This window comes from Schistocerca cancellata, chromosome 4, assembly GCF_023864275.1.
Source record: "Schistocerca cancellata isolate TAMUIC-IGC-003103 chromosome 4, iqSchCanc2.1, whole genome shotgun sequence".
NCBI lineage: Eukaryota > Metazoa > Arthropoda > Insecta > Orthoptera > Acrididae > Schistocerca > Schistocerca cancellata.
The window spans coordinates 523,680,849-523,704,284 of record NC_064629.1 but is presented as its reverse complement, the minus strand read 5'-3'; the positions used below and the strand labels follow the sequence as shown (position 1 = coordinate 523,704,284).

Here is a 23,436-nt window from a genome sequence, read left to right as displayed (position 1 = left end):
GTCATGCAGCTAATTTGTGGAACTAATTTCACTTCATCATACACATACCCTTCATATTGCAATTTTAAAATATTAGAGTGTGCATAAGCAAATACCACACAGGTGAAAAATTATCAGTGAGTGTAGGAAGTTCTGGATTCTGGATCCGTTGTTAGCATATTATGACTGTTATGGAGAAGCGACCTATTATGGAGGAATGGAAGCCAAAGCACAAATGGAATGTAAAATAGCAAACACAATAAAACCATTCCAGCGCATAACAAATACACTCACTGTGTGTCAAGTAAACATTAATTGTTAGGTGCTATAATGGTGTATTTGACAATTTTGATGGCATTATCAGGAAGTTTGAGAAACGACTGCAACCAGGGTGAAGTAAGAGAATTGAAAAGGTAGTTCAATTACATCCAGATATCATTTACGAGGACGCGCTGAAAAGTAATGCCTCTATTTTTTGTGTGAAAACTCTTGAAGCTTTTTAAATAGAACAAATGTTATTAACATTCTACATCTTCATTCTTCATGTGTACATATTTATTTCTCAACATAGTCATCCTGGTGACAAATACACACATTTCTCCCAACCAGAGACCAGTTTCTTGATGCCATCACTGTAGAATGTTCGACTTTGTTGATAAAGAGACAACCTCGCCTCAGTTTGCATTGCTTGATCACTATCAAGTTTTGGAAACAGATGAAAATCAGATAGGACCTAGTCGGGACTGTTTGGAGGATGATCGACGACAGTGAACCCAAGGCGTCCGATTGTTGCAGATGTCACGGTGCTCTTGTGTGGTCTGGCATTGTCATGCTGGCAGAGAGGGTGCCCCCATGTGTGGGCATACTATTGAAATTTGAAACACTGTTACAGCATGCTGTCTTTCACACATTGACATAGTTATGTTACACACCACTATGTTACATGCTACAATTCGGAGCCCTTTAGGGGCAGAAGGCTGCTAATATGTAGACACGAAGAATGAAGATTTACAATGTCAATAACATTTGTTACATTTAAAAAGCTGTAAGAGTCTTCACATAAAAAGTTCAGAGAGATTACTTTCCAGCAAGCCCCCATATTATACAGAAAGAGAGCTATCTATAAACTGAAAACTGTATTATTTCTATGGGTCTTTAACAGAATTTACCTTGATGTGTGATCCATCTGGTTGGATATTCCACTCATTTCATCCCTCAAAGGTCTTAACTCCTGAGTACGTCTCCTCTCATCTTCCTTTCGCCTTTCCTAAAAATATTAAAATATACGAACATGACTTTCCTGGAAATTGCACTTTATAAAGCATACAGGATTGCAGCAAAAAAATGGCTTTATAAGAAACCTGTACTATCTAATACTACAATCAGAGTCAAAATAAAACATTTAATAGAAACTGTATTAAACATTTTTCTCGAAAGATTAAGTCTCAGGTAGAAAGCCAAATACCTGACAGAACTTCACACTAAACAAATAACTCACAATGAGACCCACTAACTTTTCCATTCAGTTGAACAAAAGAAATGGGATCCAGAAGGATAGCAATATGTGATGGAAGGAGGAAGTCCACTAAAGAAACTTGGAACAAAGCCAAAGTTGATACAGTTGTGGCTTCTATAGAAACTAGATTACACCATATATTGCTGCCTTAACTTTATCAGTCAGTGTGAATATCTAGAACATTACTTTTGCCTTTTTGCAAACCATTCTCACAGACAGGTGATACAATGTGGAAAGGGGGCTATTACAGCATATTAACTTGCAGAAAGTGTTGAGACAGGTACTGATCACTGTTTCAGAGCAAGAAAAACTGTTTCAGATTCACATTTCATTTTAAAAGGACCTAATTGCCATAGAAACATATTAAAATGTTAGACCTTGCAAAATAGTCTACTTAATAGTTAATGTCTGTGTGTGTCTTTTAGAGATGTTTTACTGTAAGAAAGATTTATCATTACCCTATGACTTTAGAAAACAACAAAATCCAATTGAGAAGTCAGACTACATGACCGGACAGAGATTAATAACCGGCTGTGGCTGTTTACTTAATGAATTTGCAATAACATGTGTTGGTATCTTTCATTACATGACAGCGCATTTGTTAACAGGTAATCAGAAGCATAGTGTCTTCCATCAAAGGAGTATGTTGATCCCTTACAATGTATGTCACCTGAAACTGTGTCAGATGTCTCACGGGCAAAGATTCGCAAGCGCCAAAGTAAGGCAGCACATTCTTTTCTAGCTTGTGGAACTTACATCAGTGATACGTTGAACCTCTCTCCTCTTACGAGCTTCCAGCCGTTCTCTTTCAATGCGTTCCCTCTCAGCCATGCGAGCAGCTTGTTCTTTCTCTTGTTGCTTTTGGAATTCTTCTTCCAGCTGTAAAGGAAATTATTAGTTGAATCTCATGGACAGAAATATCAGCAGCATGAAATGATAAAGAAATATACTGGCAAAAAATAAATAAATAAATAAATAAATAAATAAATTTTTTACTTGTTACATTGTCGCTAACGCTGAATGTTTCAGTATACTATGAACCATAGGGCATATTACACAAGTTAGAGACATTTACATTTCAACAATTGGAACACAATACAACACTCTTTTGGATAACTCTTTTTGTTAACAACCAAAAATATGAGTCTCTAGAATTTTGTGAAACAATATTTAACATCAAACAGACTCTGAAAGCTGCATGTATATAGCTGAGCTTCTTAGTATATGAGACAACACCTGTTGGTGTGGACCGAGTGCACATGTATGTTCTGGCTGTGATAGCTACATGAAAGCAGCTAAGAAAATTGACCTCCTCCATGGGGTTAACTGATCTCATATGTGCTGGCAGGAGAGGTAAATATAAAAAGTTATTTGCTCTATGGGGAAATATGAGGTGATATGGAACACAGTAATACTGTTAGGAGCTGATAACATAGATATCTTTATTTGCATATGCATCAGAATATAGTTTCACTACCAGAAGATATAAAACACAGATCTTGTGTTGGACCAAAATTTGTCTCTCCTTTGGGAGTATGCACTACATGATCATCCGTAACAGGTAAATAATGGTTATTGAACAATGATTTGAACCTGGATTCATGTTTTTTCAGGCAGTTTTCTTTCAATAGGCTGTCTGTGAAATTTGTGTGCTCGCCACTGGAAGAGATTCTTCCATAGGGAATGTGGAAATAGTACCCCTGGAATGGAAGAGAAGAAATGAGTATGTAATGGGGAAATATCTGTGATAAGGAAGGTCTGAGTTAGAATTAAAGACATCTACATCTACACTCTGCAAACCAAAATGAGGTCCATGGCAGATGGTATGTCCCACTGTACCAGTTATTAGGGTTTCTTCCCATTTCATTCACATATGTAGCATGTGAAGAGTGATTGATTGAATGCCTCTGTGTGTGCAGTAATTATTCTAATCTCATCCTCATGATACCTATGTGAGTAATATGTAGGAAATTGTAGTATATCCCTAGAATGATCATTTAAAGCCAGTTCTTCAAGCTTTGTTAATATACTTTCCCATGATAGTTTACATCTATCTTCAAGAGTCTGCCAGTTCAGTTTCTTCAGTATCTCTGCGACACACTCCCATGGAGCAAACAAACCTGTAACCAATTGTGATGCCCTTCTCTGTATACATTCAACATCTTGTTAGTTCTATTTGGTATGGGTCCGATACACTTGACAATATTCTAGAACCAGTTGCACAAGTGGTTTGTAAGCAATCCCCTTTGCAGACTGAGTGCACCTCCCCAGTAGTCTACCAATAAACCAAAGTCTACCACCTGCTTTAATCACAAGTGAGTCCATGTGATCATTCCATTACATATCCCTACAAAGTGTTACACCCAGGTATTTGTATGAGTTGGCCAATTCCAACAGCCACTCATTGTTATTTCTTGGTTTTCTGGAATGCACAATTTTACATTTCTGCAGATTCCCAATCTTTGCACCACTTTGAAATCTTATCAAGATCTCACTGAATATTTATGCAGCTGGTTTCAGATAGTACTTCATTATAGGTAACTGCATTATTTGCAAAGGCCTGATGTTACTATCGTTACTATTATTACTATTAATATTGTCCGCAAGGTCATTAATATACAACACACTTCACTAGGGCATACCTGAAGTTAGTTTTACATCTGATGATGACTCACCTTCCAAGACAACATACTGTGTCCTCCCTACCAGAAGGTCCTCAACCCAGTCACAAGTTTCGCTTGATAGCCTACATAACTAAACTTTTGACAATAGTTCCTCTACATGCACCTGCCCTGTGCTGAGTGTGGTACTGAGTCAAATTCTTTTTGGAAATCAAGAAATAGTGCATCTACCTGACTGCCTTGACCCAAAGCCTTCAGTACGTCATATGAGAAAAGTGCGAGTTCGGTTTCATATGATCAATGTTTTCAGAATCCATGCTAGTTGGCATTGAAAAGGTCACTCTGTTCAAGATACTTCACTGTATTTGAGCTCAGAATATGTTCTTAGATTCTATAACAAATCGATATCAAGGGTAGTGGACAGTAATTTTGTGGATCACATCTACTACCCTTCTTGTAGACTGATGTGACCTATACTTTTTTCCAAGAACTTTTTTGTTCAAGTGATCTATGATCGACTATGGTTAGCAGTGGCACTAACTCAGCGGCAAATTCAGTATAGAATTGACAGGGATTCCATCGGCCCCTGGAGCTTTGTTCAATTTCAATGACTTCAGCTGTTACTTAGTACCATTGACACAAATACTTACCTCATTCACCTTTTCAGTGGTATGAGGGTTAAACTGGGGCATTTCTCCTGGGGTTTCCTTTACAAAGGAACATTTGAAGATGGAGTTAAGCATTTCAGATTTTGCTTTGCTACCATCAACTTCAGTTCCTGTCTCATTTGCTAGGGACCTGACACTAAAGTTGGTGCTACTAACTGCCTTTACATAAAACCAAAATTTCTTTGGCTTTTGTGAAATATCATTTGACAATATTCTGTTATGGTAGTCACTGAAGGCATCATGCACTCCTCTCTTGACAGCCAAACACGTTTCATTCAGCATCTCTCTATCTATAGCCCTACACTTTGTTTTACACCTGTTGTGCAGTAATCTCTGTTTCCTTAGAAGTTTTTTCACAGTGACTGTATACAATGGAGGTTCCCCCCCATTATGAACTGCCCTACGGGGTACATATCAAACCAGTGCATTGTTAACTTTGTTTTCAACTTAAGCCATAGTTCCTCTACATGCACCTGCCCTGTGCTGAAAGTTTCAAGTTCCTCACGGAGGTACAACACTACTGATTTTTAAAATCTAGTTTACTCTCTCTCTCTCTCTCTCTCTCTCTCTCTCTCTCTCTCTCTCTCTCTCTCTCTCTCTCTCTCTCTCTCTCTCTCTCTCTCACACACACACACACACACACACACACACACACACACACACACACACACACACACACACACACACACTTGTCCAGTTCCAGTCTATTTGTTGCCATTAGATCCAATACATTTCCATTATGAGTGGGGTTCTTAACTATCTGTTCTATATAGTTTTCAGAGAAGGCATTTAGTAATGTTTAATAGGACATTCTACCATGCATACTGAGACAGCCTAATGGTTAAGAAAATAGCTCAAGACAAGCACGAAATACATGTCCGAGTGCCAGTAAGCCACTTTTTATAGCGTCACTTTCGATGGGAGAATGGCTGAAAGATCTGTAGTTTAGTCTTTTTTTGTGAGTTGTGATTTAGTTTTCAAGATACACTGTTGATAATTTGAAACAACTGATCTGACAAACTTACAGATTGCTCACTCAGTGAAACAGCCCATTATCCTATGACTGTACAATTACGTACTTAACTGGTCTGTGGGACAATTAAAGAATCAATCAATTTACCGTATGTAATATGAAACTTTAACATGATTTCTTGCAAAAATGCTTATTAGATAACAAACTTTTTCTACAATTTGTCTTCTGCACTCAAGTCATCAACAAATCAACTGATACACTGTGCAAATGTGTATCAACATTTTACTCACTTGGTAACAAAGAACTGTGACAGTACTTCATTATGAAATATCCAGGGTAAGTAACTGAAGCACGTTTGGCACATAATTATGGAGACACACAGAGATGTGTTTCAGGTCTACCAATCATGTTGTAAGTAACACAGATGGAAACTGATGGTACTTTATGACTCAGCAGATTTTTTTTATTTTGAGTGTAGGGGCTTGAGTTGGTCAAGTGGCAAGACTTACAGACTTGTACTAACTTTGTACTAACAAGTGACAAGATCAAGCACATAAAATTTACAGGATGTCAATGTTGTGGCAAAAACAAACTTGAAAATGATGGTGGTGGATATAACCCTTGGAATAACTGAAATATGGCTCTAGATATTGCTGTTTCCTTCACAAAAGTGAGATGAGAAGATAGCAAGTTTTGAAAGTGACAAAACTTACTTTTTTGCCACATGTCTCACAACAATCCACTGGTGATAATTACAGCAGTTACCAGTGTCCAGTTCCTGCCCTCAGCTAAGACTAAAAAAGGTAAACTTTCATGCATCAGCCACGTCAAAATTGAAACTAATGTCTGATGTGACATAAATGCAGTTTTCTCAACTTGGAGCTTGACCAGATCACTCACCAGTGTTCTGCGATGCAGTGCATTGAATTTGTCTTCTTGAGCTTCAATTGTCTTCTCAAAATCATCGTGTTTTCGAATTAGATCTTCTACTTGAGCAATAGTATCACCAAGCTTCCCATCAAGCAAAATTGGTTCACGAGATACTATCCATGATTCCAGTTGATCAGCTTCTCTTTTGAATTGCTAATTGAATGGTGAAAAAGTAACTGATTAAATACTTGCATTATTAGAATTAATAGTTTTTATGAAGCAACTGGTATACTTTCACAAATATTTATGACATGAGGAGATTTTTAAAGTGTAAACTTATAGTCTGAAGTACTTACCTGCGTATCAAGATTAAGTTTGTAAAGATTGTGTCGTTCCCTCCAGGTTTCGTGCAATAACCTTTCTCGCTGTTTCAGAACATTTATTTTTTCTTCAATTTCATTGGCCAAGAAATGTCCCTGAAAAAGTTTCCAACAGTTTAATGAAGTACAAAAGAATCAGTGATTACTTATAGCCAAAAGAGGTAGTTTCTTTGCACCTCCACATATAACAGTGTAGTCAGTTTGTGTCTAAACATAGGAAAAGTGCAAGGCTATCAAGCGTAGTAAGAAGAATGGATCAGGACAACAGCAGATGCTGCAGAGATGATTGGAGTGGCACACAAATGAAGGAAACTTGGTAAAAATTCAGAGGCTACAGAAATGGCATAATGAACTTGAACATCTGTGACGCCAGATACAAAAAGTAGGAAAATGATTTAGATAGGTGGTGCCTACATGGCTAAGCAATTACCTTATTCTTAAAATTATATCAAACAGGTACATTCATCTCATCTCCCTTTTCTATGCATGCAACACACATCATGAGTCTTAGCCAAACTTAAGAAAGGTTACTATACCAACAGCAGGCACAATAACCTTGGACAACTCCAACAATGGAGCTTCTGTTGATGTTTCGTATCTTTATAGTAACCTCGTTTCAGCATTTTTTGGGCACCAAACTGGGTTAGTATTATTAGACCATTTTCATGCTGAAGTGTCATCATCAACAGCATAACATCCATGATAAGGAGGCCAACAGATTACTATTTGTATGTGGACAATTGCAGCAGATGATGCAATTGATGTTAAAGAGATTAGAGGATTGGCTGGGATATACTGTGTTCATAGTGATAAAAATCTTCTGTATATTATGCCGCGTCATTGCTAGAAACTAACAACAATAATAAACTAAAACCGACGTTTCAGCCGAATTGCAACGGCCTTCTTCAGGGCACAACTGGTTTTGCATGGGAATAGGTGCTTCTTTTTATTACAGACTATCGATGTCTGCGTCACTGTTGTAAAACTTTTAATTGGCCCTTGTAACATCATAGATTAAGGGTCAACCTGCGACAGAAATCGCACAACTTGCATATGGGCCACTAGACGCCGCCACGAGCGCTAAGAGTGCATTGTGATCGCAGGCGCGCGTGTTGTGTATGGGCTGCGAGGTGCCGCCACGAGCGCAACAGTATATAAGTGCCGACGGAGTTCGGCCAGCTCTCATTTTGTTGGCATCTCATTTTTGCCTACTCTCTTATTTGCTTAGCTCTTACCCGTTTATGGCTCATGTTATTGTGCTCTCTTTCAGCCATTGTCATTGTTTTGATTTACTCCCAATTGAGAAGTGCTCATTTTGGCATTTCACTTTTGCGTATTTCTCATTTTGCTAATAATATGCTCCTTAGCTTTCTACAGTTGAATTGATTAACATAGTCTCGTGTACTGTTTGTTCATTTCAGCCTGTTTATATTTTGATGTTCTTTAAATACTGTAATAATTATTGGAAGCATTTCTTCCCTTAAACTTGTGTAAAGTATTCTCGATGTAGGATTTGTTCTGTGTGACAGGTGTAAGGTTTTGAATATAAATTATATACGAAACTGTGCTTTAAAAGGAATTTATTTTTTCAGTTTTTACTACATCAGATGACAATTTTGTGATATGAGGGAGAAATTTGAGGGGCGAACCCATGGAAATAGTTTTAAGTGAGCCTCTTTAAAAATAAAAATGTGTGTGAAACTGAAAGACGTGACACTGTAGGCACTGAAAATATATATATATATATATATATATATAAAAAATTATACGTCACACCCTCTAATATGATGGGCTAGACATGACGTAAGGGAAGATGGAAGGAAAGAGGCTATTTGTGGATGTCCACCAATCAGCATTCGGCTTCTGGTCGGCAAGTTTTCCTCCTGGTGTGCACGGAAGTGGACTGACAGTTGCTCTGCAGCTGTTTGTGCAGATACATCCATGTCCCGTGTAGCGTCTGCCCCGCGATCGATTGCAGCCTGCTGGGCTGGGATGACCGGCAGCCAGGATGCCGGGAGTTTGTGGCCATCTTCTCTGTTGATGTTGTCAGGCAGCTTAATAATTTCGATCGCCTCCCATATTTTGCATTCTCGCATCCACAATTCTTTCACCAGTACTCAGGCTTCCTGGAACCTGATAGGTTGTCCACAGTCACGGTGGTGTTCCGCCATCGCCGATTTGTTATGCTGTTGTAATCGTACATAGCGTTCGTGTTCTGCTACTTATAAGCTGACAGGTCTCCCTGTTTCTCCTACGTAGGCAGCTCCGCACTCACACCGTAGTTCAGAAACACCTGCAGTGTTAAGATTGTTGACTATATCCTAGGTGGAACCTATCATTTCATGAATCCTGTGACTGCTTCGAAAAATCTGTTTGAAACCTCATTGGCAGAGGACGTTGCCTAGCCGTTCACTGACGCCTTTTACATATGGTAAGTGTACCAGTGGAAGCTTCTCTTCTTTGCCTTCTTCACCTGTTCTGCTCCCTTTGGTTTTAGCTACCTTTCTTATGATGTCACCATAGCCGTTGGCTACAATATGTGGACGACACATGTGTTGTAGCTCCTTTAATTCTTCTTTGATGTTATTTTCATCACTTATCCGGTAGGCTCGGGCAGTTAATGTATGCAGAAAAGAATACTTTTGAGCTGGGTGGTGGTGGCTCTCCACGTGCAGGTACCAATTTGTGTGCATTGGTTTTCGGTACACTTTGTGTCCCAGTTTACCAACGGCAGCTCTGTTTACTTCCACATCCAGAAATGGCAAGGTATCATTGTTTTCAGTCTCATGTGTGAACTTTATATTTTTGTGCAGGCTATTTAAGTGCTGGAGGAAGTTTCCAAATTCCGCTTCACCGTGAGGCCAGGTAACGAATGTGTCGTCCACATATTGTAGCCAACAACTGGAATGTAACGGAGCAGAAGCTAGGACCATTTGCTCAGAGGCTTCCATGAAGATGTCCACAGCTACAGGGGAGAGCGGGGTACCCATTGCCACTCCATCTAACTGTTCGTAATATTTTCCCCATCAGGTGAAATACATAGACGACAGGCATAAGCGCACCAGATTGCAGATATCTGGTGGGATACGATCCTGTAAAATGCGCATAGTCTCCTCAATAGGTACATTAGTGAAGAGAGACTTGATGTCAAAACTGACTGTAATGTCTGAGGGCATTATTCGCTATTCCCTAATCAGTTGTATGAAGTGTGAAGAGTCTTTCACGTAGGAGTCTGTTTGTCCCACAAGACAGTGTAACTTAGGTGCCAGATGTTTCGCAACGTAATACGTAGGTGAATCTATTCTGTTCACTATGGGCTTCAGCGGATAACCCTCCTTATGGAGGTTAGGTACTTAGGCGCCTTGGTGATTAGTCTCTTGGCTGTGTCAGGATCAATTCTCGAGTCTTTACGAGGGCCTTCGTATTTCTGCCTATCCTCGCCGTCGGGTCACTCCTTAGTTCTCTGTAAATGGGATCGCTTAGCAGTTCATCCATCTTCTTCTCATATTCAGAAGTGTCCATCAGGACCGTAGTGTTTCCTTTGTCCGCATATAGGACTACAATATCCTTGTTATTCCTGAGCTCCTTTATGGTCAGTCTTTCTTCACATGTGATATTGGCTCTGGCTGGTTTTGCTGTTTGTAAAATCTTACAGTTTCCTGCCTTATCTTTTCTGCTTCGACATGTGGTACTTGGTGGAGTGACGCCTCCACAGATTGAATAATCTCTTCTGTGGGAATCTTTGTGGGCATAACTGCGAAGTTTAATCCTTTGGACAGAACTGATGTCGCTGCCTCACTGATGGTCTGTGTCGATATGTTAACCACAGTACGAGCTGTATCCAGACTTGTTTCCCGTTAGCTCCTCAAATTTTTTTTTCTGTCGACTGCTGACCAGGTCCTCCTCCGTGCAAGCCTGTGTGCGTTATTCGGTTGATGTTATCCCAGTCCTTCGTTGATAACACAGTTGACAGCTATAAATGCATGCTGTACAGTTACCTGTTGTTGTAGTCTATGAAGCTCCAGAGGTGTTGTATCCTCTCCCTTAATAATGCATGGCTGGTTCTTGCTCTTCTCATATCGATTTGTGGTCATACCCTGATGAATTTCGGAATGACATGAAGATCTCGGCCCTTTTAAGGAACGCCAAATCATTCAGTAGTTTCACCTTCTTCTTCCTCAGCAGCTCCAGTTTTCATATGTTTTGGTAGATTTCCTGCCCGTACAGGTCACTGATATAAGAACGTAGGCTTCTGTGGTGGTGTCATAGTGATTAAAATTCTTCTGGGTATTATGCCACATCATTGCTAAAAACTAACAACAATAATAATAAACTATAACCGACATTTCGGCCGAATTGCAATGGCCTTCCTCAGGGCACGACTGGTTTAGCATGGGGATAGGTGCTTCTATTTATCACAGACTATTGATGTCTGACTAGCCAACCATATTAGAGGGCCAATTAAAAGTTTTACAACAGTGACGTCTTCGCAATATCCTTTCTTTCAGGAGTGCTAGTTCTGCAAGGTTCACAGGAGAGCTTCTGTAAAGTTTGGACTGTAGGAGACAGGGTACTGGTGAAAGTAAAGCTGTGAGGACGGGGCGTGAGTCGTGCTTGGGTAGCTCAGTTGGTAGAGCAATTGCCCGTGAAAGGCGAAGGTCCCGAGTTCGAGTCTCAATCTGGCACACAGTTTTAATCTGCCAGTTTCAACAGACACCTTACTTGATCCAGTGGCCATGCAAATACATTGCCAACAATTTTAATGATGTTAGCCACATTTGTGCACTGAAATGAATCAATGGTAGCAGGTGGTTCGAGTCCTGATCTGGCAAAAATTTTCACTTGTTACCATTGATTTATTTCACCACCTAAAAGCAGTAAACATTAAAAAAACCATTGACAATGTATTAAATTTTTGCTGCTTCTAAAATCATTGGGAACGAACAATTATGTTTCCCAGGCTGGCTATACAAATCACGTTTTTTGAATTATTCGGTCTTATTATAATTGATGTCTGCACTATATTAGCAAAATTGATAATTCCAATAACAAGATCAGTATGTTGAATATCACTAGACAAATCCAACAGATACAAACACACAGTAGTTGTGCCCTTGAAAGTCTTGAGTTTCTTAGGTCTTTCCCTTTGAAGGGAATACACTATTTTGAAATATAATGTCCATAAACTTCCTCTACACTCCAAGCACTCCATCTGGGTACTCTGTGTGCTGGCCGCATGACACACACACACACACACACACACACACACACACACACACACACACACACACACGGCAGGGGGGAGAGGGGAAAGACGGAGGAGGGTAGGGGGATGGAGAGTGGGGGAGAGAGACTGCTGCTTTACCTTCCTTATCAGATCATCCCCTTTATCGTAGAAATTTGTGAAAGAATCAGTCCGTGCAAGTATTTCTTGATTGTACTCCTCATGCCTGTTAATGAGGGCTTCAGCACCTGCAACATCTTGAGCCAGTTCTGGAGCTGTAAGCTTAGCAATCATCTCATTAATCCATGCCCTAAAAACAAAATTAAATGCATTAACAGTGTGTTATACTCTTTTATAATTTTTAATAAAATTATTAAGTTTGTTACCTAGGACATCATGATGTATTACACTAAACTAATCTTAAAATTTTTAATATTATACAATCAAAAATTGAATGAACGCTTCTGTATATACAACTGAATGTTGCCTAAAACTGCCCTGAATATAGTAAAGCTTCCCCTATATTCAGTACTATGTAAATCTAAATATTATAGAAAATCTCAAATATAGTTACATTAGATCTCGATATTCATCAAAGTAAGCCTGAAGTTCTGCTGCCTGGTGCAATTTGTCCTTCCTCTGAGCAGCCTTTTCCAGCAAGTCATTCCATGCCTCTAAGGTATCTTCATGTTTCACTTCAATGTGATCCCTGGCATCAGGGAACAAATCTGCAAGTCTGCTAGCTTCCTCGCCCACCATTTCAACCTAGAAATATTAGCACAAATATGGCATACCTAAGATAGAAATAATAATAATCATCAGCAGCAGGTACTAATGATAGGCATATTGATGGACAGAAAGAAGGAGAGAGTAATAAGGAAGGGACAAAAGAGGAAGAAGTGGGGGGGGGGGGGGGGGGGGCGGCACAAAAAGATTAAAGAATTAATGGCTAGATTGAATATGTGAGTGAGAGAACAGAGAATGGCCAATGGCTGAGAGAGGAGTAAGGAAGGGGAGTAAAGAAGAGAGAGAGATATATATATACCTGCTCTTTCACAGCTGCCAAATCCGTCTCAAATCCCTGATGCTTGCGAACCAGAACCTGGATGGTTTCAAGATCTTGCCCATAGCTTTCTGTTGATAAATTTGCTTCCTTTTCTTGGATCCATGCAATAGTTTCATCAGCAGTACGATCAAAAACATGTACTTGCTTTGCTCCAGCTAAGGCCTAAGAAAATAAAATTAATTTTCCATTATTTTAACATAAAGACCAGTACTAATAATGAACATGAGATACTGTTGTTAATTTGTCATGCAATTTTTAAAGTGACCACATTTACTGTAGTTGTCTTATTAATTTAAAGATAATTAAATAATAACAATTACCTCCTGACGTGCATGGGCCAGCTCCTTTAAGTCTTCCCACTGCTGCTGGGTGTCATCAAGTTTAACACGGATACGTTCTGCCTCTGCATTTTCCTCAGCGATAAGAGCTCTGCCAGTATCTAAGCAGGAAATAACACGATTTTCACTGGCAGCTAATCCAGAAAGGAAGGATTCAAACGTCTGAATAAGTAGTTCAACGTGTTCCACATCACGACCATAATCCTCAGATGCAGCCAGAACTGTCTGGTCACCTATCCATTCTGAAACCTCATCAGCTTCACGAAGAAATCTGAAAAACTTCTGCGACTCTTGTAATCGCATCATACGCTGCTCACATAATTGTTGGAGCTCTTTGAACTGTGCTTCAATCTCGGCCTATATAAACAAGAGGAAGAAGAAGAAAATTATTAGTGCACTCTGGTTCGGCTTTGCAGATCACACACATATATTCAGTTATACTCCAAAACATTACACAAGCAAGAGTTTCATTTGTGTCTAATTTTTATTTTTATAACAAATGTAAGTAAATGTGCACATAGGGCATCATAATACAATTTCTATTGTTCTGTATCTACATTTATTGGCTCTTTACCTTCCTGATGGGTGCTTTTAGTCTCTGTAGTGGGTATTCACACAGTAAACATTGTGGAAAATGTGAAATCCACAAAAAAATGGCCCAAATGAATCCAAACCAGCAGCATCCTGTTTTGTCTGACCAGAAAGGTTAGCATTACATCAAGTTGGTTACTGAAGAGTTGTCCAAATGTATACACAGAGGTAAGTGTCAGAATGCTTTGCAAGTATCGAAGGATGCAATATCTTAATGTGAGGGAATTCCAGTTGTAGAGAATTACTGATGTCCAGGGCATACTGTTACTTTTCAGTTCACACACACTGCTAGGACAATGATGCACTTTTGAGTCGGTGGTAGAGAGTTACACACAGGCCATGGAGTGTGACTACTGCACAGGATGTCAGGCACCTTGCCTATGTAGCTGTAAGAACTGTAATATTCCATCTACAGCATTAACTTCACAGTGAAGCACTGCATGACTGTGGATTGTCTATGACAATGGTTTGACACTGCTCTGAGATGGACTGAATGCATGCCATTGCATCAGTTTCCGTTGTCCAGAAACCTACACACATCTCTGACTGCAATGGACAGAAAAAGAAAACTGACACACTGAGTGACAAAATATAAAGCTTTCATATGAATCTTGCTTCAGTTATCTTACAGTGGTGTCTGCAGGTGTACTGGAAGCTATTGTGGTGATCTCATTCAGCCAGTTTGCATTGTTGAGCAGCAAAGTTGACAAAGCCAAATGTGAAGATTTGGGTTGCCATTAAGTAGAACATACGATCATGAGTCTTAAATACTGAGGGCAGTGCCCAAGGCACTGCCTATCTTCAGGTAACCCAACATGTCATATTTCTGTGGGACAATACCTGGCCACACATGACAAGGAATGCATGAGCTTTTGTTAAAGTATGACTATTGCTATTGTTTTCCTGCCTGAAAATTCACCTGCCATATTTTCCTATGAACATATCTGGAGGATTTGGTTGATTGATAACTTTGTCACTATGGCTACCACCAACTTAAGTGCTTCTTAGATTTGCAAACATATTTTGTGGAGAGCTGGGGTGGTGAGGAGGGTGACAGGATTCGCCAGGAACATATGCAGAACCTTCGATTTCAAAACATGACATTTAGAGGCTCAGAATTCAGTGTGGTGTGAAAACCTCTCAGATTCAGTGAAGTAAAAAATCATTTACGGTTTTGTAATTCTCATAAGTCATGTATCATCATGTACATAATCTACGATATCAAGCTATGTGTATTCCAGCATCATGTAGTACCTTTCTGGACATTATTTTCAAAAACCAGACAATTGAAAGTGGGGGGGGGGGGGGGGGGGAAGAGAGAGAGAGAAAGAGAAAGAAAGAGAAAGAGAAAGAAAGAGAAAGAGAGAGAGAGAGAGAGAACAAAGTGATCCTAGTTGGGTTCCATTTTTACTGATCGACACAACCCTAAAAAATACTGTTATACATGTTTAAGAATCAATAGTGAAGCTCAGATGGGGATTTAACAAAACCTATTACTATATGAGAAATTGTCCTACAAACCAGAAATTTAATGTAATGGCAACAGTAATACTTCACACAGTTCATATGCAGTTACATAAATGTACAACAGGATGCAAAGAAGTACTTGCTGAAGATGGGGAAAAGAATCAGCATTAAATGCAATATACACAATTAGGGCTACTGAAATAAAATGTCTAGGCTCAGCAATATTCACACACGTACATGTAACTACCCCTCCCCAGAGAAGAGGGGTTTAAGGCACTAATACTTACTTGTTTTTCCTTGATATTCTGACTATCAAAGTGTCCCCTTTCTACTAATCCTTTTGCTAATTTAGAAAGACGTATAATATTGTTTTCAAATGACTTAAGATCACGTTCAAGACCTTCCAGCTTCTTCATCAGCGACTGCACTGAATCCTCATCTTTTCCAGAATCTGTAGATGTTGCAAAGGGTTTCTTTTCTCTAAGCCATGTTTCTGCCTCATTAGCCTCTGCATAAAACTGAAAACAAAGTTACAATATGTCAGGTAATGTACTTTTCCTACTCTAGGTTTACAGTGTTATTCAGATTGCTGCAATAGTATATACCATTTGCGATTCAACTGCATCCAACAGTCTCAGCCTTCTCACACTTGCCAAATCTCTCAAATGAGCAAACCGTTCAACAAGTTCTGAGCTGCAGTTCTCTATTCTTGCTGAGGCAAAGTGGCCACTGCGAATCATTTGTTGTGCTCTACTGGAAAGACTGGCAACAACAGGCTCTCTTGTTGCAAGTTCAGCCTCCAGTGCCTATAAAAACAAAAACAAATGAAAATACTCTAAACTATTTATCCAAGATCAGATTTAACTGAAACTATCATCTAACAGTCACACAACAGCAAAAATACTTTCCTTCATTTGGCAGCAGTAATCAAATGTATACCTCTTGCATTTGTGATTGGCCATTTATGTGGGTTCAACATTTACATGAATTTTTGGGTCCATTCATAACATATCAGTTAGAGTTGGAAGTTTATGCTATGTATCATCATAAGCCACCTCTTGCAGGTCATCATCTGATGACAACACAACAGCCATAGATTGTTGCAAGCATCTGTTTCACCATTAAACCACCCTCTCTGGCCCCCATGCATTGTTACAGCCATCATTCAGCAACCAGGTGTGTTATCAAAATCCGGTATGCCATTTCAGCATTATGAGAGTGTGTCTGTAACACCTGTGGCATCCACATGAACACTACGTCAGGGTGCATACACATATGCACCCTGCCAGTGAAGGGCAATGAATCCGTGACCATTGTGAAGCAGGCCACTGTCATGTGGTTTAGAGCAGCATTGTCCCTCAATACCCATAAGCTGGTGCAGCCATCAACATCAGTCAGCATTGTCCAATTGAATAACTTGCCATACATTTCTGCACCTAACACAAATAGAGCTGAGTGTTAAAAAAGAATACCATTGTCCACCGCCCATTTAGTGACTTTTGTCACCAGACACCGCCAGCTGGATTCCAGTTCATGTATTGGATTACACTGCCTTTGTTACAAGCCACTGCCTGCCAAGAAAGAATGCTCCGCTCTTTGCCACACTATGCTGCCTAAAGATCGGGTCAGGATCCTGACAGCAGATAGCATACAGCCAAGGAACGAGAGTTCAGTGGAGCAAACTTCAGCACCCACCCCCTGCCTGCTGGATGTGGGTCTGGAGTATGGCTGTACTCTGTACAAGAGTCCCAACTAGTGAAAGGGCACATTCAGGATGAGAAGGTTGAAACAGCCACCCTGACAAGTCCACACCTGATTCTCCATAATCCAATTTGGTTAACACTACATAATGCTGCCAATATAATTAAAAGTGTAACTATGGTGTTGCCATCCACTGAGTTTAAATATGAATATTCACATGTGATTTTTAATATGTTTATCTGTGTTTGTGAGTGAATAAGTATTCAAGCCAATGTAATTAACATGTGCCAATACTTCTCCTCCATACCAAGGATATTGTGCTGGCCTAATTAGTTAAGACTTAATGGTAACTCTCTTTTGGGTAGAACTCAGTCTATTACCTGTATCGACTCATGTTTAAGTCATATGATATGTCTGGTCACAGGCCAGGCAAATAACAAACATTTCCTGGAGGGTTCAAAATCTAGAAACTACAAAATTGTCTTAATATCTCAGATATGGTCCTGTATGAGTTTCCTCTCTTCTAAACAGTGAAAATTCATCTGTGGTCATTTTACTGTGATCCTGAAAGTAGTCATGTCTGCCTACGAATGGCTCCTCAATAACCTCCTCAAGGAGGCATGTCACAGAGTTTATGCTATGTGGTTTTAGAGATTACTTGATGTATACAACTTTGCATACAGTTTTTCAGAATAAATTACATTAGTTTTTGGAAAATAAGAGATTCGAACAACTTTCTCTGTCATTGTTGTATAAAAGGGCAGTCCATTGTTGAATTTGTCATTTGTACTTGGGTGAATCATGTGAAAATGTTTCTGATGTGATTATGGCAGCACAATGGGAAGTAACAGGTTCTGAATGTGGAATGGTAGTTGAAGCTAGATGCATGGGTCACTTAATTTTGGACATTGTTAGGAAATTCAATATTCTGAGCTCCACGCTGTTGGTTCAAATGGCTGTGAGCACTATGGGACTTAATATCTGAGGTCATCAGTCCCCTAGAACTACTTAAACCTAGCTAACCTAAGGACAGCACACACATCCATGCCTGAAGCAGGATTCAAACCTGCGAGAATAGCGGTCGCGTGGTTCCGGTGCTGAAGCACCTAGAAACGCTCGGCCACCGTAGCCGGCTGCTTCACACTGTCAAGATTGTGCAAAGAACATCAAATTTCAGGCATTACCTCTAGCCATGGACAACACAGTGGTTGAGACCTTCACTTAACGACAGAGAGTGGTGTTTGCGTAAAGCTATCAGTGTCAACAAACAGGCAACACAGTGTGAAATAAGCAGCAGACAACAGACATGTGTGGCTTTGCTAACAACATGACACTGCCTGCAGTGCCTCTCCTAGGCTCGTAAATATATCAGATGAATCCTAGATGACTGGAAAACTGTGGCCTGGTCATATGAGACCTGATTTCAGTTGGTAAGAGCTGATGATAGGGCTCACGTGTGGTGCAAAGCCCATGATGCCATGGACGCATGTTCTCAACAAGGCACTGAGCAAGCTGAAGGTGGCTCCCTAAAGGTGTGGGCTGTGTTTACATGGACAATTCAAGTGAATGATTTGGCTACCCAAATTGCCCAAAATGAACCCCATTGAACATTTACGGACATAATCAAGAGATCAGTTTGTGCAAAACATCCTGCACAAGCAACACTTTCACAGTAATGGACAGCTGTAGATGTAGCATGGCTCAATATTTCTATAGGGGACTTGCAATGAGTTTTTGAGTCCATGCCACATCGAGCTGCTGCACTACACTGGGAAAAAGGTGGTCCAACACAATATAGGAGGTATCCCATGAATTTTGTCACCTCGATGCAAATACTATGTATTCTGCATTTGGTAGTGCTCCAGAATCTAAGAACACACTGAGAGAATGTTCCAAGCCATTGTAATTAAAGAAAAGAAGGATTTTACTTTATTTTCAAATTTTAGGACTACATTTCAAAATTACTTTGCATTACAATAGACAACTAATACACTACAGTAAAGAAGCACAATAGGCGTTTTATACCAAATTCATATAACCATAACCATTTTAAAGATAATGAAGAACCAACAGGGGACTAGCCTAATCAAAAACTTGTTCAGGTAGAGCCATATCTTCCCTGTTGCTATCTTTAATTGTGCCAAATATCCGTAACTGGTGTTTGATATGAGTCTCAATAGATTGCAAAGGCCATCAGAAACATGGATTAAAATGAATATAAATGTCACTTTTATGTAAGTGCACTTGCAGAAAATAAAAAACTTTCATATCATTCCTAAGTACTGCAAATGTCTCACCTGATGCTTTTTCTGAAGGCTTTGAACTGCTATCAGACTGTTTCCCAAATCTGTAGATGCAGCCAATGGCTCTTTTTCTGCTATCCATTGCAGTTCATCTTCTGTATCTCTTAGGAATTGCTGCAGGAGTAACGCATCTTCCAAATTCTCTCTCCTTATTTGCATTGGCTCTTGAAGGGAATGGTACCTAGACATCATGACATTTCCTTGTTAATTTTCGTTGTCATAAATAAGAACAAAAGCAAAACCCGAATAATAGCCCCTAATATATTATAACAAATAATTTGCAAAATTTACCTCTTAATAACAGCAGTTGCATGTTCTTGGATTTCATCACACATGAAATGGTTGGAGCGTTTAAAGGCAGCAGCCTGATCCTTCACTTGTTCCACTGTCTCAGCATGGCTATGCACATCATTTTCTAACAGTGAATGTCTCTTTAATAGATGAGTGACACTTGCCAAGTCTCTTCCATGGTCCTCTGATTGTAGCTGCAATTCAACTTCATCCATCCAAGTGTCTAATTCATCTAAAGTGCGGCCAAACAATAAAGCCTGTAAAAGAGAAAGAAGTATTCTAAAAATGCACTAGTATAAATATGAGGAAAGTGGAAATGAAGGTAAAAGGAATTACCTTCTGATATTTTTTCAACTTATTACAATAACAATACATGACTAAGATCCAACTGTCACGCAGTTTGTAATCAGACTTGAAATTTTTGAAGATTACCTGGTAGGCATCATTCAGTCTCTCCCTCTTGAGGTGTGACTTTTCTTGCAGCTGCCTCCATGCAGTATCTAACTCATCAAGTCTGGTTCTAATCTCCATGCTTGCAAAGTGCCCTGCACCAATTAGTGTCTCTCCTTCGTCAGACACAGCAGCTACACGACCACGATTTGCAGAGAGCTCAGACTCAAAGGCTGCATGTTTCTGTATCTTGCTCTGAAGATTTGACTGATCACGGTAGTTTTCATCACTAGCTGTTTGCATTTTCTGATGGATCCACCCTTCCACCTGAGAAAGAAGGTGAAAAAAATATTATGGAAAATTTGTCTTGATCCCACACATTAAAAGCACTATCAGTATCTGTCTCAGTTATGGTATAAGATCAGATAAATAAAGTGTTAAGAAAATTTGCTCGATTGTTGTCTGTGTTATAATGCAATAAAAGGTTAAAGCAAAAATTACCATGTAGTCCTGATCATTTGGTAGTTAGTGTCCTAACAAACTATTCAAAGAATGCATAGAATATGCACCAGACATAACAAAATGTTTAAGTCATTATTTTACAGAGATACAGTGACCCTTTGTCAAACGGAAGATTTAAAACATGAATACTGCAATTGTTCTGACTGCAACAATTAGTGCATTTCAAGTTTTATATATATTGCTCTTTTAAGTGGTCATATTGCCAGCATTAAGTTCAAATGAATTGGCTTCAATTTCACGCCATCATAAAATTTTATGTTTTGAGTGGTTTACTTGCTATCACAAATTCATTTAAAATTTCCTTCATTTTCAATGTTTTAAATATGGACAAATGAATCCAAACTTCTCTTGAATGTAATCCAGTTGAAGGATGTCACAATACAATAATCACATATGAAAACATTGAGAAACTGCCCGGTTGGATGATATGTGAGTAATGGTGAACAAAACAGATAACACTAAAAGGCATATTGTAAGAAATAGTACAGTACATCTTACATTGACAATTAATTGTGAGAAATGTTGGGGCAACATGTTCATCACAACTGTTGATGTTACCCAACAGAAAAAATTAAAATGGGAGTTCTGTGCAATATTTGAAGCATTTTACAAAGAATGTAAATGACACTTTTTGCCAGTTTGTTACTGTTATAGAGACGTGTTCATCACTTCACAATATAAATGATACTGCAATCATGGCAGTGGCCCTGAATCAACAAAGATGAAGTCCACTTCACCAGATGGAATGATTATGGTCAACGATTTTTGGATCACAAATAGTATCTTACTGACAACATTTTGAAGACAAAAACAACAACTGGTGAAAACTTCAAAAGTCTTCTGTACTAAGTGAAATATAAAATACAGAGGAGTGGGCCTAAGACTACAAAAGGATACACATTTTATCAAAACAATGAGAGGTGCTTCAATAACAGGATAGCCATAGTGATTAAAATTATGAATTTTTGGATCCATCACCTCATTCCCCTGATTTTGTCCCTCTGATTTCCACCATTTCCTTCATATGTATCAGTCACTATTTATGTATCCATCCTCTGCTCCTGAGTGATTACCTTCTGTTACCCATTGTTTGTATTCCACATAGAATTTTCCAATGTTGTATGAACATCAAGAAATAAATATGAAAGGAAATTTAAACAGAAACAACTCAGATGCTGAATTTATTAATATTACCTCATACATATTGCGAAGAAACTGTTGCAGTTGTCGAGATTCCTGGAGTCTGCATCGCCTGTTTGCAGCGCTTTCCCTGAGTCGATTCCAGCGTGTACACACAGCGCCGAGACGTTGCGAAACACCTGCACTATCATAGTGGTGTTCAGCAACTAGTTCATGTGCAAACCGCTCTAGTTCTTCAACACGGCCTGCTTGTGCTGCTAGCGTCTTTTCAAATGCTTCGTGTTTTCGCAACAGAGCTTCTACACTGGTCAGAGAATCCTGGAAGAGAACATTGTTTATATACACACAAAAAGGAAACTGGGGTTCCCCTTGTTATATAGAATAAAAATAAATAAATACAGAAAATAAAAAGTTTCTAGGCGTTAAAGAATTTTCACATTTCCTGAGCCACTGGATGGACCAATAATCGAATAATAATTCTATCTTGTTAGAACTAATACAGTCTACTGTAAAAATGCATTTCACTTTTTCCCTTATATGTTCATAGTTCAACCTATAATGTAAGTTACGTGTAACACTAACAAATATAACAACCAATAGGCTGTATCAAGTGTGACTTACGAACATGAGTGTAACCTAATGTTATGGCTGGATATAATACAAAGTGTATGAGTGCTCAGCTGCATAATTCATTGGACTCCAGAGTACTTTGAATTAGTTTCAACTTGCTGGTAAAGACAATGACAGAATGTTTAGATGGTTGCCCACTTCCCACTGACATATATTATTCACAACTCATTAAACATCACACTTTATTTTCTTTATTGGGAATACTACCAGATGTTTGTCTTAGCTATATTGCTGTGATGACACCTATAATTTTTTTTTCCTGTCTAAAAGCTAACTTCCAGTTTGCTTTTCATTTTCTAAGATACTTTCAATTCTTTGTTGCTACAATTTTCAAATATTATACTAGACTGATGTCTACTATTAATACTCATTTTATATTTAATCAGTTTATATCACAAATACCTTATGATTAATTTAAAAGTAATTTATGTTTGTAGAGCATAACTGTAATGTGACAAACTGCATACCTGTATTTTTGTATCAGCAAGGCAACAGTATAAGTAATGACTCAAAATTTATTATATATACAAACAAAAGGGAATGAATGGGGTCAAGCAGAAAATTTACAGAAGACTGTCAAGTAACATGGCCCTACAAAGAGAGACAGGGAGGAAGAATGTACTCAGAGCTTCAAAACAAACCACAGCCGGTCCATGTAGTACTGCCACCTATTATCTTCACAAAAATTATAACAAATTATTTTGTAGCCTGCAACCTCCATCCAGTGTCATGTTTATTCGTGCCTCGAACTCATGAATGACACATC

General features: G+C 39.0%; 1 protein-coding gene across 1 annotated transcript in view; it reads right to left on the bottom strand.

Annotated features, from left to right (window-relative positions):
- LOC126185174 (spectrin beta chain, non-erythrocytic 2) overlaps positions 1–23,436 on the bottom strand; it is a 315,568-nt gene that overhangs the window by 55,507 nt on the left and 236,625 nt on the right. The window contains exons 46-59 of the mRNA XM_049928020.1: positions 22,095–22,358; positions 20,421–20,705; positions 19,989–20,245; positions 19,692–19,878; positions 16,299–16,499; positions 15,981–16,211; positions 13,618–13,992; positions 13,277–13,459; positions 12,806–12,996; positions 12,373–12,541; positions 6,984–7,103; positions 6,658–6,840; positions 2,252–2,374; positions 1,149–1,246 (exon numbers count right to left, since the gene is read on the bottom strand). Of these exons, the coding sequence (XP_049783977.1) occupies positions 1,149–1,246; positions 2,252–2,374; positions 6,658–6,840; positions 6,984–7,103; positions 12,373–12,541; positions 12,806–12,996; positions 13,277–13,459; positions 13,618–13,992; positions 15,981–16,211; positions 16,299–16,499; positions 19,692–19,878; positions 19,989–20,245; positions 20,421–20,705; positions 22,095–22,358 (2,867 nt within the window). The remainder of the gene's footprint in view (positions 1–1,148; positions 1,247–2,251; positions 2,375–6,657; positions 6,841–6,983; positions 7,104–12,372; positions 12,542–12,805; positions 12,997–13,276; positions 13,460–13,617; positions 13,993–15,980; positions 16,212–16,298; positions 16,500–19,691; positions 19,879–19,988; positions 20,246–20,420; positions 20,706–22,094; positions 22,359–23,436) is intronic.